At 41.2% G+C, this 15145-nt stretch overlaps 1 protein-coding gene across 2 annotated transcripts; it reads left to right on the top strand.

Moving 5' to 3' along the window:
- Positions 1 to 9088: 9088 nt before the first annotated feature.
- LOC105917629 lies at positions 9089 to 15145 on the top strand. Of its 2 annotated transcripts, none has more exons than XM_021310597.2 (7): positions 9089 to 9187; positions 9415 to 9645; positions 12029 to 12223; positions 13258 to 13427; positions 13528 to 13677; positions 14307 to 14479; positions 14568 to 15145. In XM_021310597.2, exons 2-7 carry the CDS (start codon positions 9460 to 9462, stop codon positions 15014 to 15016), a joined length of 1323 nt encoding a protein of 440 aa, XP_021166272.2. In that variant the 5' UTR covers positions 9089 to 9187; positions 9415 to 9459; the 3' UTR covers positions 15017 to 15145. The 2 variants fall into 2 exon arrangements, with proteins under 2 accessions (XP_021166272.2, XP_012707943.2); XM_012852489.3 differs by having other exon boundaries at positions 9136 to 9303.

The raw sequence follows: 15145 nt of genomic DNA, 5'->3' as shown, positions 1-15145 counted from the left end.
CATGTTTCATGAATTGGCGCTATATAAATGAAACTGAATTGAATTGAAAGACTGTGATATTAAATCTGGGGCTTTAATCATGCATTTGAAACATTTATGTTTCATGGTAAAATGATCATATAACAAACCGGGTGGGTACAGAGCATTGGTACAGTCAGCCGCTAAGAATATGCGTTCCAGTGAGACCCGTTTGTCAGATTAAAATTATGTTTTTGGAAGAAAAAAAACAACAACCTTTAAGCAGGTATTAAATGTGCTTTTTAAGCCTACGTTTCTTAAGCAAAATATTTTTTATTGGTCTGATTTAGGTGTGAGTGTGTGCGAGAATGGTTGTTTGTTCTGTTTTTCTCTGTGTTGCACTGCAAAAGACTGGCGACCTGTCCAGGGTGTACCCCGCCTCTCACCCATTGACAGCTGGAGATAGGCACCAGCATCCCTCACGACCTCACAAGGGATAGACGTGTTTAGAAAGTGGATGGATGGTCTGATTTAATATTCTAATCTTAAATGTTGTGTTTTCATTAGCTGTCAATGAAAACATAATTAAAACATTAGTCTGTGTGTAATTATTCTATATCATGTATTTCAATTAAACATTTTAAAGAACGTCTGCCAGTTGTGATTATAAAAGTGGTCATCCATCCAGCCCAAACTATGCCAGAAGCTTGCTGGAGGCTATAAATAGGATGTGGTTTCTCTGCATCTTGCTAAGTGACCAAATTTTATTCATTTAAATTTAGGACAAATGGTAAGGAAATTTATTGGGCACGTTATTTCTTTGGTTTTAACAACGCTTTTAGCTAATAACAGAAAGCCTACTTATTTCCTTTTAGGTATTGCCACATTTGTTAGGTAAATGCATTTGTGGGCTGAGCAGCAGAGTGGATTGTCTGGGATGCACCCATGAAAAAATAAAATAAAATAAAAAAGTACCAAATCCACTCTGCCAGGCATTAACAGCCTGTTCTGCTATTGAAGTTTTGATAGGATAACTGAAACAAACTGGTAGTGTGTGACCAGGTTGGTCACAGTCTACTGAGGTTTGGTATCCCATTCTTCAACCGGCATTTACCACAAGTCAGCCAATGTGGTTGGGTTGGCCACTCATTAATAACACACACGGGCCTAGCTGCTCCCACAAGTGTTTAATGGACTTGAGGTCAGAACTAGTGGCAGGCCATTCCATCCTTCATCCTAGCTGTTGTTCAAATTCATTGAGGTTGCTTGTCGAAAAAAATCCTACCATTCTAGAAACAGAACAGGTTAAATGCTCCCTTAAGGACCCCACCGTATTACCACATCCATGCCCATGGTGTGTGGGTGTAAACTTTTCACCGGCACTAAACAGCCCGAGGCAGCTCTGACCAGGTGTTCCCTGAAGGCAGAGAGGAAAAAGGAACATGTTCCACGGCCTCAGTCAGGGCTCCCAGCAGATTCTGCTCTTTTATCTGATTATCCAAGCAGCCATCCTCCAGCCTAATATGTTCTGACACTTCACTTACCCTAAATGGCTTTCTTATCCCCATCTGTCCTCGCGCCTTGTCACACACTTCTTTATAATCTCCCTCTTTTCTCAAGTATTTTAATGACCTCAAGTGCATTTGTTCTCTTTTTGTGAATAATAAGGAGTGGTTTGCCTGCCGCCTCGTGCTATAACGCCTTCAGACAATGACAGTCTGTTGTGACCTGCTATTGAGTGGTGCACTATTATGTGAATAATTATAAGTGAAGCGCTGAGTTAATGGGACTGATGCAACATTGCATTAGGGGAGATTATTGTGATTTCCGATGAAAGTCACGTTTAATTTCCCCACATCTGCTCATTTTCCCCCCTATAGAAATATAAACATGTTTATCCATACTGCTAGTTGCTACATCCCTAATTAGTCTGAAATTAATTTAGCTCAGAATGTATCTGTAAAAGTCATTATGGGAGTAAGACCACAATCTGACTCAGAGAAGAAACTGAGGGTACATCCAAAAGAGTCTCTTCAGCCACAGCGGACGTGCACCAGCGTTCCCCATGATAAGTCCTGTCGGAAAGTACAATCAGTAAAGAAGGCGGTAGGAAAAGGAGCCTGTATGCTTCCTATCATAGCTCCTTTAGCATAGAGAGCTTGCGATGTGCCTACCGGCGCTGAGGAGACTGGATTAGTCCAGTAACACCCTATTGAGTGCTTTCTCGACCATTATTTGAGCTCTCACAAACCAGAGCTGCTAGCGGCGATCAAGTTCAGTTTGCTCCGTTTGATCACCTCCAGTTGAAAATCTAAACCACTTGGACTACTGCGACCACCCTATATTGAAAAGAGATTCTTTAAAACACAATTTTAGATTTATAAAACCTTTATGGCATGAGGATCACCTCAGACAAACATAAATAAAACAGCACTGTGCAAGTCAAACTTTGACCAAAATATTCTGCTCTGAGATAACAGAAAAATAGTTTGTAATTTGTGAAACCTCTATTCTAACTGTAAAAATAATATTTTTATATTAATCCAAAGACTCCTCACAAAACCTCGCCTTGTCATGCTCTCATGAGCTCAGTGTCATGTATCGTCTCCCCTAACGAGCTGGGTGTCTTATTACGCACCATGTAGAGATGAATTTGTAATTATCTTGACACAGATTTTTTTTCTTCATTGGAAGAATAGTGGACAAATTTTACTTTGCCTAATTAAGTGTCGGTGTCTCACGGTCAGAAGTGCTGTTACGTCCACACGCTGTAGAGAAAACATTCAAATGAGCATTAGCTGGATGACAGTTAGAATAGACAATGCTTATATTATCTGTAGTGCTCACGTTTAAATATATTATTGAGCTTAATCCCCATTTTATGTGAGTTTATGTTGACAGAATTGCATTACAGGTTGTTTCTTTTTTTTTTTTTTTTTGATTGCTTAGGCACGATTTTGAAAACAGGGCTCAAAATTTCAAACCACTACACACAATATACAGAACACCTCAGATCCCATGGAAAATAAAAGACTTTTGTAAAAACTATAGACACATTTATATAAAAAAAAACATATTATGTTACCATATGAAACACACATTGCATACGATGGATTCTCTTTGAACCAGTTACACACAGCTGTGTTTTATCTAAAGCACTTTTAACAATTCTACCTCTCAGGGATGAGATGACTGTAAGCGAAGTACACAGAGACAGTGAAAATATACAGCATGGTAAATTCACCAAACACAATACAAGATCAGTGCTGCAGACCATTGAAGATATGATTTATTTCTATTCACATAACTAAATCAGTCAACATAGACAATCACAACAAAATATTCCCTAACACCATAAATTCAGAAAATAGACAAATAAAAATACTAAACAACCAGTAGAGATTAAAAGTACTGTAAAGTAAAAGAAAAAAAATCTGAATAACCTAAATTACAATATATAGCACACATCTCTTTGCCTAGTTGGATCTGGCCAGAAAATTTCAACAACATTGCAGACAATATCCTCATTGGCAAGACAACGTGGGAAGAACCGTCTTGAATGATGGATCCATCCTTGCACAGCTGACATTTGACAAATATGGTCCTCTTCTTCTTCGATGAAGTTCTCTTCCTGTTTCAGGTCTTCCTCTTCCTCTACCTCCACCCGCAGATTCTCCCTCCCACCGCAACGCTTCTTCCTCTGACTTCTTCCATTTAGGTTGAAAGCAGGTGAACTCACCTGCTGCATCTTCGCAGTGCTCAAACCTGATTGGTTGTATCTACAACAAAGCAATCCCAGGTTTGCACACCACATGTGTGGGTTTAATCAAGTGGCTCATTGGTGTGGCGATTTGTCACAACGTTGTGTGTATTGTTCTGCAAAAAGCGTCAGGCTGATTTCGTGTTTGTATAGGGGTGAGAATCCAGTCCAGCATTTTGCTTCTTGAGTGTAAGCTGTTGATAATCATGTAATTCTTTTGTTTTTAGCGTTTATGCAATCGTAAAAACTGTAATAATTTCAAAGAGCCATCAGTTGCAATAATTAGCTCCACCGCTTGGTAAGTGGACACAGCAGCGTCATAAAATTGATGCTGCCTGCTGCAGCAGTCAATTCCTGATTTATTGCTGTACATTAAGCTTGTTTTTTTTTTGTGTGTGTTTGTTGGGGTGGGGGGGATAAATGGGAGTACAGAAAATGAAAAAAACAGCGATGACCAAAACGACAAGAAAAGGTTAGATGGATGACTAATGATGCAGCAAAACAGCAGCATTGTTTTACAGCTTCATCATGTTGGCTAATTAGTGTGCACTTTGATTCAGCGCTCCAGTCTGTGTGTGTGTGTGTGTGTATGAATGTGTGTTCCAGCAAGAACATTTTTGCTCATTTTGCTATTAAAGTATCGACTTTGATGTAAAACGAGGACCGAAAAAAGGTCCTGAAATTTTTATGGGCTGGGGGTTAGGTGTAGGACTGAGGTGTCAATTAGGTTTAGGTTAAGTTAGGGCGTAGAAAGGCTTGAAGATGAATGGAAGTCAAGCCACGGCCCTCACTATGTAAATTAAACAAGGTTGTGTGTGTGTTAGTTAGATAAAAGCATAGGCCTAAATGTCTACACAACTTTAAACAATCAGCTGAAGGCAAGCCTTTCCCAAATAGCATAAATGAAAGAATGAATGATGTGGATGCATCTTTTAATGATGACTACGATGAAGCTGCTACCACCGTGTGTTACCTTGGGAATGGGATGTTCAGGGTGACGTGCAGTGTTGGTTTTCTGCCACATGCAGCATTTCACATGCAGGCCAAAAAGTTACAATTTGGTCTCATCTGATAAGATTTTTTTGTGGTTTGTGACAAACTTTAGAAAATGACTTCTCATTTTTGTTTGTTTTTTTCCAAGACGATATGTTCTCGCCACTCTTCCATAAAGACCCAGGTTTGTAGTGTGGACAATCATTAGTTGTCAACCCTACGGACTCCCTGAAGCAGAAGTGAAGGCTGACAGGTGCTGTGTTCAGCTTAAATTGCAGCCCCATTTTACACTGCTGCACACCATGTGTCGGTGCTTTCCACTGACAGAACCTACGTGTGAAAATCAACAACTGCATCACCGAACAACAGAGGGACGTCTTTCAACACATTTTGCCCGATTTACTATAAAATCAGAACCCTCAAATGGTTTTAAAATGGTTTAATGGAGGTGCTGATTTGCTTCTGATTCAGAGAGGAGACTCAGTTATTTGTAAATTGTGAGCCGTATGTACCGCATTCATCTGGTGGGTTCAGGTTGTGGCTCATCAACGTGAAGGCCTAGTCTGGCTTGTTTGCTTCAAGGAAACTTGATGATTTTCCAACAGTCAGTCAGCATGCCAGCATCTAAACTCCTACATTAGGCGCATCTCATAAAACTAGAACGTCATAGGAAAAAAAAAAGAAAAGTGAATTTCTTTCGTCGATTTCATTCAAAAAGCATAACTCTTTGATCAAACTCCTTTTCGTCTTCCTCCTGGTCTCCGGGGGAGTGCAGGAGTTGTGGGCCTCGTCCTGGATGTGACTGTCTGTCTGTGGCGGCTCTTTAAACTTGTGAATCTCGCCCAAACCTTTGAACCAGGCTCCGTGTCAAAATCTTCCCACGGTAGGAATTGTTCCTGCCACTTGTGCTTCGTTTTCTACGCACAGATTTCAGCACAGGCACTCAATTCAGTTGTAGTTTCGAGGGGTTTTATCACGTGAATACACACGTTCAGACTGTGATGACTGATGTTCACTGATGTTTAAGAGGGCTGTCCCGTAAAAAGGTCAGACTGTTTGTGTATTTAAGGTGGGCTGAGTCCATCTGTACATTTCCTTTAATCAATATCCCTTTTACTTCATCTTCTGTCTTTTCTTCTTTGCTTTCATCCTCCTCTCATCCTCTCCCCTTTCATTCCTCTATCCTCCGTCTTTCGCCGTTTTCTTCCCTCTTTAGTTCTCTCGCTCTCATCATCACCTCGCTCTCAAATGGAAATGTGACCTTTGCAAAGAGACAGGATGGTGGTGGGGGGGGAAATGAGCAAGGAAGCAGGATGGCATGCTGGGCTTTCACCACTTAGTCATGAATGTATACATACGTGCAGTCCTGGCTGTTTCTAAGTGCAGCCCAGCGACGCTGGGAAGTGAGCACATTTAAAGATTTATCGCTCTCAGAGGACGGCGAAGACTGTCATCAGGGCCAAGAGACAGCGAGGCGCACACAAACTCCCCGAGCCACAGAGCCTAACGGGTAAACTCTGCAACAAGCTGACAGAAGCCATCAGAATCAACAGCAGCAGAAGGAATGAGGGGAGGCAGGGAGCTGGAGAGCAGGCTGGGATGGGGGGAACTGAGCGGTCTGCCCGTCGGTTCATGTACGGCTTGTTTCGTGCTTACTCTCGTTAATTTAGCCGTTAAATCTTTTAAAAGATGAGCTCATGTTTGTGAAATTTCAGTCTGTTTCACACATTTTGCTGTAAGCAAGAATCCATGGTTTAGAAAGCGTTATTTGCATGCTGTAGGCCCTTTTGTCAGCCACCAAAAGCCAAAGGCTGAACCTGCATGAACAGTTAGACAAAATAAACTACAAAACAAGTTGAAAAACATACTTAAATACGTAACATACAGTCCATATTGTAGTGGCCTCAAAACGAAATGTTCTTTTGTTATAATCTGTAATATAAAATGTTTCCTCTAACCGTTAATTTCAGCATGGATTTATTCAACAGAGAGAATTATTGGTACCCTTCACAACAGTATTTCCTACAGCTCTCTTATGCCAGCAGCCATCCAGGACCTTCTGAAAAGAAACGGGCCTACAGCATGCGAGACCCTTCACCATATTTAACAGTGGGCAAGAGGTGTTTTCCCAAAAGCTCATTCTTTTTTTCTTTTCTCTTTCTCTTATACCAAACCCTCCTGGAGTGTTTTGCTGCAGAAACTCTGTCTTATTGTCATCTTGCCAACACAAAATGTCCAGTTAAAGCTCGCCCGTAGGGCTTAAAGAACTGTGTTTATATTTATGATCGTAGGAAAGAAAAGTTTTCCAATGTGGAATCCTGATATAGTAGTAAATGACTGATTTAAAGCTTTCTACTCATCTTTACCTAGAGTGCCAATAAATTGTTGTTCCGTACATAAATAAGGACATTTTCCATCAGCTAGCTGGTGGGAGAAAGAAAGGAAAAATACCATGCAGTCCAAAGTGAAGTTTCTCAACTTTCATCCCACTTCAATTACCATGCATTCATTTATTCATTCATTCTATTGGGTGAAAAACAGGTATTACTCATCACATGGCAAACTCCCTCTCTGCTGTAAAGCGTGGCGGTAGCAGGATCATGCTGGGGGATGTTTCCTGCAGCAGGAACTGATCAACCAGTCAACAGAGAGGATAAGATCACATGGAGGCTAGTCGTTTTAAAAGGGAACTGCACTCAGATAGGTTCTTAGATTATGTGCTAATGTACCGCAATGTAGAAAAAGTGAAGCGCTGTGAATACTTTCCGGATGAACGGTACTTTGCAACTATGTCTAGTCTGGTTTTGGTAGTAACACCTGCACAGATGCACAAACTGATAGTAAATAAGGAATGAACAAAATGTGCAATGGTAAACTTAGAAAATTGCCGTTCTGAATTTAGAATTTGTTTTGTTAATGACTGGGGGCTGTTTCTTCTTCAAATGTGACCTTTAAGTCCCTTCACCATCCACTGCATTGCTGCACTAAATGATAAAGCTTAATAATGTCTGACAGGTGAGGCTGCCACCTCATTTAAAGTCTGGACACAAAAAGGTGTACGCCACCACAGCGAAATGGCTCCACACACCTGAAGAGACGCACCATAAATTACCGACCGAATGAGGTGTTAACATGAACCTGATTTATGTCACCCCAGAACGTGGAGAACAGCCACAGCTGTTTTACACACAAAACTGGGACCTGACAGCACACAAGTCCTTGTCCCAGTTAAAAAAAGAACATCTCCTATGCAACACAGAATCCCCAAATCCCCATGGCCCATATTTTATCTAGTAAAAACATCACGCCATTGTTCCATTTAACTAAATAAAAAAAGCCAAAAGCCCTTGGCCCATTTTACAATGTTCAACACAGCCCTAAAGAGTCTGCAACAGTCCCAAAGACCTTAATTCATTAAGATACTTCTAAGAGAGAGTACAAGATACATGCTCTGACTGGTATTGATGTTTCCATGCATCAAGTGACCACAGGTATGGGGGGCCAGAAAGGTCACAATCCAATAAATTAATTGATCAATAAATGAATATTTAGAAACAATTAAAAATTATCCAACAATAAAGAAGAAAAGCAATTCAAAAATGTGTCAATAATTTATGAAATACAAAATGTAAAACCTGGGATGGACTGGTGACCTGCACATGGCTTGCCACGCCTTTCGCCCGATCACAGCTGTAGATCGGGACCAGCTACCCTACAACCCTGCAAGAAAAAGCAAATACAGACCAGGAATGGATGAATGTGGTTGTAAATTTTTTTACTTCAAATAACATTTTTTATTAGCATGCAATTTGATACATTTTATAATTTATCTGTGCATGCACTTATTTCCGACCTGTCCAGGGTGTGCCCCGCTTCTCGCCCATTGACAGCTGGAGATGGGCACCAGCACCGCTCACAACCCCAAAAGAGATAGACGTGGTAGAGAATGGATGTATTTATTTCCCTTTAGTAATACCTGTGGAAATCATTTCACGATTTTTATATTTCCTGACACTTTGCCTTGATGGTATGAGGGGGCTGTGGCTTGTCACCGTTAAAGTACTCTGTTTTTATATATATATATATATCGAAAAGTAATTATTTGTGGCTACATCTTTAATTTTCTATTGATATATTTTGCGCTGTTTAATAATTCTTATAACTATTTAAAATTTATTTGGTTGTTTATTTTCTTGGAATTGAATGTAAAGTATGGTGTATATAGTTATATATTAAATGACTTGTAGAATTTTGACCTACATGCACATTACTAAAGCTTTCTGAAGCTCAGTCCTCCAGCTCTGAGTCTATCTGCACCTCCGGATCCTCACCACCAGGAGGCAGTGTAGTTTTGCTGCAGCGCTACATTGGGCCGCTGTGTGTTGTCTTGGTGCATCTCGTTACTGTTGCATAAGAGCTACAGAAGAAGAAGAGGGAAAGCGAGAAAACAAAACAGTGTGGTTGTCCTCAGAGGAGGTTAGTGATGTGAGAGAACTTGACCGAACAGATGCTGGAAGATTATCCGAATATGTTCGGCGGCTGATTTAATTATGTTTACGCAATGCTGTGTTTAGCTGATTAAATAAAACACGGTATGGGTCAACCGGCTCACTTTTTTATCTTTTAAACCGTAATATTAGGTGATGTTTCTACTTAGTTTTGGGAATAAACTGGGATTTATCTTTTTGTCTGTGTTCTATCAGATGCCGCGATAATTAGAGAGCATTTACAGAAATGTAAAGTGCACAATGGGCCAGCTCGTGTCGTCAGAAGAAGAGCTTGCTGAAGTGAAGAAGGCGGTTGGCCATGTCATCTATGACGCCATGTTGGAAGGGGGAGCGGTCCCCGACCTCACAGTGGCGCACCCTCTGCTCTTAGCCAATCACAACGAGGGGTCTGTCTCCCAGACCTCCCTCCAGGAACACCTGCAACAGGTAAACCCGTTGTAAAGGAAGTAACCTTCAATCTAACTTTTTTTTATTATTATTATTTTATTATTATTTGAAGATTAAATTCAAAAGGTTGTAAGTAATTCCCCCTTTACAGATTTTTATGATCTTTTTGGTTGAATCAGATTAGCTTCACACAGGTCTGCTTACTGCCAGGTCTGTAGAATCAAGATAACGATTAAACAGAGGCGGTAGGCTAATAAGTCAAAAGCTGTGCCACATGATTCATTCTAAAGCAACTATGGGACAGAGAGGGTGCAAAGTCATTGACATTAATTAACAAACCATTTTTAAAGCATCGGGTCAGTGAGAGCTGTTGTCCACAAATGAAGAAAATATGGGACAATTTTGAAACTTTGACAATTGCTCTTGGGGAGTCGAGCAGTCACCCAGGAGGTCACAAACGAACCTGAAACAACATCTAAAGCCACGAAGACCTCGCTAGTTCGCTCAGTTAAGGTCGGTGTTCACAATTCAACGAGAAGAAAGACATGAAATAAAAATGGAATCTATTGGAGGGTTCAGAGCCGTCTCACATTTCCCCTTAAACATCTTAATGATCCCCAAGACTTGGAACAAATATTCTGGGGTAGTGCGTGTTACCCGTATAGGCCTTAGTCCTTGACACTGTTGTCCCGGGATCGAATCTCAACCCGTGGACCTTTGCCGCACGTCTTCCTTCTTTCTCTCCACCCTATTTCCTGTATGCACTTGACCAAATAAAGGCCACTAGTGATACTAAATAAAAAAAATAAAAACATACCCATAGTCAAACATGGTGGTGGTAGTGTGATGGTCTGGGGCTGTTTGTTTTCTCAGGACCTGGACTTGGAGTAATCGATAGAACCGTAAAGTCTGCTCTCTACCAGGAAATGGAAATGCCTAACCATGAGTTCTTCACCTTAAGCTGGAGTCACTTCAGGTATGCAGCAGGACGGTGGCCTAGTCAAAGTCTGGGCTTGAATTCGACTGAGAAGCTGTGGCGTTACCGACCTTAAATGGGCGGTTTGTTAAAGTCTCATTGACAGCTATGGCACCAGATGGCCATGGAGGCCATGACCAGTTACCAGGTTTATGTTGCAAATACATTGGGGTAGCTTTTTTTCCTAGATAAATGAATTGCTCACAGAGTTATCTGCTTTATGTTATCAGCAAGTAAAATTAAGTGGTACCATCAAATAAAAATGCAACTTTTCTGTATAAAAAATAAAATTAAATTAAGGCTAGGGTTGGGCGTTTATCAGATCGTTTTATCGTCGTGAAAATTTCTTATAAGAATTTGGATAAATTCCAACCAACGATGTCTGAAAACCCCAAGAACTTAAAGTATCGCCAGGATTTGTTTTTTCCCCCACTTTTGGTTCCTTGAGGTCATCAATGCATATCAATAAATTCAATAATGTAATTAAATACAATTACTGTGTATAATTTAGTAATAAAAATCACACTTCTTTATGTAGCTAGTGTCCCGATGAAGATATTTAGATTTTTGCTTTTATGTTAAATGTTTTTTAAGCACCGCATTTGTTTTTTATGGGGATATAATTGCTTTGACATGCAGTCACAGCCATACAGTGACCTAAAAAAGACAGCAAGAAGCTCTAAATAGTATTTTATCATCGCTTTTAGCGTTATCGCAATAGTACCACAATATATTGGGATTTTAAGTCCAAATCTCCCATCCCTAATTGTGGCTTACAATTATGAAACAAATCCCAAATCTGTTTCTCAGAAAATGTGACTAACGAAATAATAAGGGTTTTAAAAACATAAATTGTGACTTGCTGCAAAGGATGTCCATGTACTGAACAGTTTCCTGCATCAATGCTGAGGGGGACGGAGTCAGTCAGCCTGCTGAAGCGACCAATGAAGTCCGGGTTGATTTAATGGTAACGAGTTTGTGTAACGTCACCTTTGGAGTTGAATTACTGACAAGAAATATGTTTTTAATTATATTCCTATTTTATTGAGATGCACCTGTTGCCTTGAAGGAAGCAAAACACTGTGGAGACTCCATGTGATAAAGTCGGAGAGGATGAGATGCTCATTTATTGCCTTAAACCCACTAAAGTGCAGGTGGGGATTAATGGGAGGAGTGAGATGATGGTTTCCTTGAATCCGTTGATAAAGAGGGATTGAGCAACATGAAGCAGAACTAAAAAAGAAAGAATTTGAGCCCTGCTGGGGATTGTGGTGAAAGTCCCCAATCAATACAGATGGAGACCAGGGACCAATATAATGGTGACAGATGCTGTGAACGGACTAGTTTTATGGAACCGAGGAACAAGGACACATTTCACTGCAGCCCTTGTGTTGTTTAAGCGGGATTTTTACTAAGAGACCTTTATCTTTGCTTCGTTTCACTCAGATTCAGAGGGACCTTGGCAAACGGGCACCCACCTACCTGAAGGATCTGATTGGCCGACTGGCGGCCTTCTCGGATGAGCCCCGCCTGGCCGGCCTGGTGGGTTTAGTGGTCACTATGGTGATGGACGTGGCCTACACATCATCAAAGCCGTCCCCAGGGGGGAAAGGGAGACCGGCGGGTTCGTCGTCATGTCAGGTAAAGCCTTAATTCAACCCATTAGGGTAGTGTGTGGAGGCAAAGAGAGCTACCTGAACTACCAACACATTATATCAATATATTTCTCTTCTAATGGCGTATTGGTCATGATAATTCAAATTATCAATTTGCTGTCAGTCTTAATAGCTTGCTCAATAGATTGTTAGTAACATTCAGGTTCAGCACTGATGAGCTCTTAATGAAACAGACTAGATAAGTTTTGATCTTATATGTGCGTTAATTAGGGAGCAATAAATTGTTATCTAGACGCACCGGAAATGACGCCAATGAGTGGATTCCATATTAGGGCTGGGCGATAAATCGATTTAATCGATTAATTCGAATTTACAATTCTTTTAAGATTTCATTTTTGGAATATCTGGATTTTATTTTGCCAATACACTCATTGGGTTTCCATGAAGAGAACAGCATGTGATGCTGAATATATGTTTAGGCAAAATTATTGTAATAAATATTGTTAAGTGGAAACTTTTTTTTACCATAATGCGAGGTACTTCATTTACTTATTTACTTTTTTTTTTTTACTTAGTTTGAAGTTCACAAGTGCAGTGAAGCCTGTTCTTAGCTCAATGTGTAATACCACTAGCAGCAAATGTTTTGTTATATTTTCATTGTTTATAATGGCATGGCTGCCATCTTGTTTTGCAGGCATGTTTCACAGCTTGTTTTTAGTTGCACTTTGAATTCAGGTCAACTCCCTGACGAAATGCTTGACATAAAAAGCAACGTTTTAAAATAATTTCTTTAATTTCTTTTTATGAAACAAAAAGGAGGAACAAAATCGATAAATCGAATTTGCTATGATAAAATCGGAGATTTATTTTTTAATCCATATCGCCCAGCCCTATTCCATATATATGTTTTAAATATTTATAAAAGCACGTATAAGGCGCCAAAGCTATTGAGGCTACAGTTTCAAACTCTGGGTTTATTTGCAGGTCGATGTTTGAAAGACGCGTCTTAATTCGGCTTGAGCTCAATATTCTGCACCTGCTTGAATGTTTACCCTGTAGCAGAGAGTTTGGGAGCTGCAGGAGGTGATGGAGGAGTACCTGAAGCGCTGTAGGATCAGCCTGAGCGACAAAACAAGGTTGATAGAGGACTCTGTCCGGCTGGAGGCCCAGCTAAGCCTCATCATCACTCAGCTGAAGACCTGTCTGCTCGGGGGGGACTGCGACTCCAGGTACAGCAGCGAGGGGGAACCAAAAAGGCGACGTGTTCGATGCGCACACGACGTTGGCTCTGACGGCTCAGACAGCTCTTCGTCCGTCTGTTCCCTGCAGGTCTTTCAGACACTGGGCCTGCGGAGCTGCATTTCACACCCAAATGCTGGTTCACCTCGCTCGTTTTGAGGACAAGCCCGAGCCTTTATCCGCAAGGGCGGCACTGAATCAATACACAGAAGATCTCAGGCAGATCAGGGCTGCCTACAGGTAAGCATAAACGAACCAATCAGACGGACGGGTGCACAGATGGCTGAATGTGAACGGATAGAGGGGCCGATGCTTTGATGGATGGATGAACTGACTGATTATTGAATGAATGGAGGCGCTCAAATGTGGCAAACGGTGCTGTTTGGGTGTTTTCGCTGGATATTGTGCGAAAACTGACTTGTGGTGATGATGATGATGATCTTTTTTCTGACACTGCCTTAGAGAAACAAAAACAGATCTATGGAACCATAAGCTTTGTAAAGCATATTAATATTGGAAGCTACAGTAAGTACAGTACAGAGGCAGGTTTTCAGTATTATTCAATATTCAGCTTAGCTCTGTCAGAAAAGTGCAGCGTCGGCAACATTTCAGGTCGCTGTCGGTCAGTAAAGATGTTCTGGCCGACTGTCAGTAGCTGCAATTCTTACCTAATCAGCATTATACAAGGAAGACTAGGAAGCAAGTTTAGCGACTAAATTTAACTAATTAAAATACTTCTTAACACTGCTGTTTTAACACATGTGTGCATTAAGAATTTCTAAAGTACATCCTGTGAAATGTCCCATGAGGCAGCACATCAGTTATCATCCTTCCTTCCCTCCCGTCACACCTCCATCTCCTTATCGCAGGTGTTATAAATCCACTACGGTCTGCGTTCTGAAATGCCGAGGAGGTCTCCTGGCAAAATCTGACCCGTCCCAAGACGTGCCAGAGGAGGGCGCCGTGACAGGGCTCACTGTGACCGACAGAGAGACCGGAAAGAGCGTGACCATCCCACTGTGTGTCCTGGAGGCAGAGATAGGTACACTTTGTTGATTTGCCCTACCAATGTTGCTATAGGCATTCAGTTCTGTTTTTTTTTTTTTACTGAAATTAGCTGTATTTACCAGGTCGAAGAAAGCACATTTCTGGGCCAAGCTTGTCCTCCCAAGTTAACCTCGACCTCATCACCTCAGACGACTACGCTCAGGCGTACCTGGACCACCTCTTCTCCGATAAAGGACCTGTGGCAGAGCTGGAGAACTACTTTATCGACGCTAGTGAGAGATTAGCAGTGTACAGAACTGACCAGCAGAGAAAAGACAAGATGGGGGTGAGAAAAGCTGTGCAAAATGAAGATGGCCACTTTTCACACAAGGCAGAGGGAGCATCCGAGCAACAGAGAGTGGGCACAGCAGGAATGAAAACACAAGAAGAGCCCAAGAGGAGCAGCGAACAAGATGTAAGTTTAAAACTGAGTATCGTGGAAACGGAGCCGGAAGAAAGCCTCCCTCACACGCATCTGGATCCAGAAAGCACCGACGGCTCAGGAAGTCAGTCCTCTGCTGGAGGGAAATGAAAAGAAGCATTCAAACAGTTGAAAACACGACTCTTGTTGTTTGTAATTCACTCAGAAATAAGATTTCTATTGATTTGTTAGCAGAACAGAAAACCTGAACTGCAACCACTGAGGCTACAAAAAAAAAAA

This window comes from Fundulus heteroclitus, chromosome 22 (assembly GCF_011125445.2).
Source record: "Fundulus heteroclitus isolate FHET01 chromosome 22, MU-UCD_Fhet_4.1, whole genome shotgun sequence".
Lineage (NCBI taxonomy): Eukaryota > Metazoa > Chordata > Actinopteri > Cyprinodontiformes > Fundulidae > Fundulus > Fundulus heteroclitus.
The sequence above is the reverse complement of the archived record's forward strand: the minus strand, read 5'-3'. Positions and strand labels throughout refer to the sequence as shown.

Excerpts from the sequence above, each read along its gene's own strand:
- LOC105917629 (XM_021310597.2), top strand. The coding sequence starts at position 9,460 with ATGGGCCAGCTCGTGTCGTCAGAAGAAGAGCTTGCTGAAGTGAAGAAG. Across the intron at positions 9,646-12,028 it reads TCCAGGAACACCTGCAACAG|ATTCAGAGGGACCTTGGCAA; the intron begins GTAAACCCGTTG and ends CGTTTCACTCAG. Across the intron at positions 14,480-14,567 it reads TGTCCTGGAGGCAGAGATAG|GTCGAAGAAAGCACATTTCT; the intron begins GTACACTTTGTT and ends TGTATTTACCAG.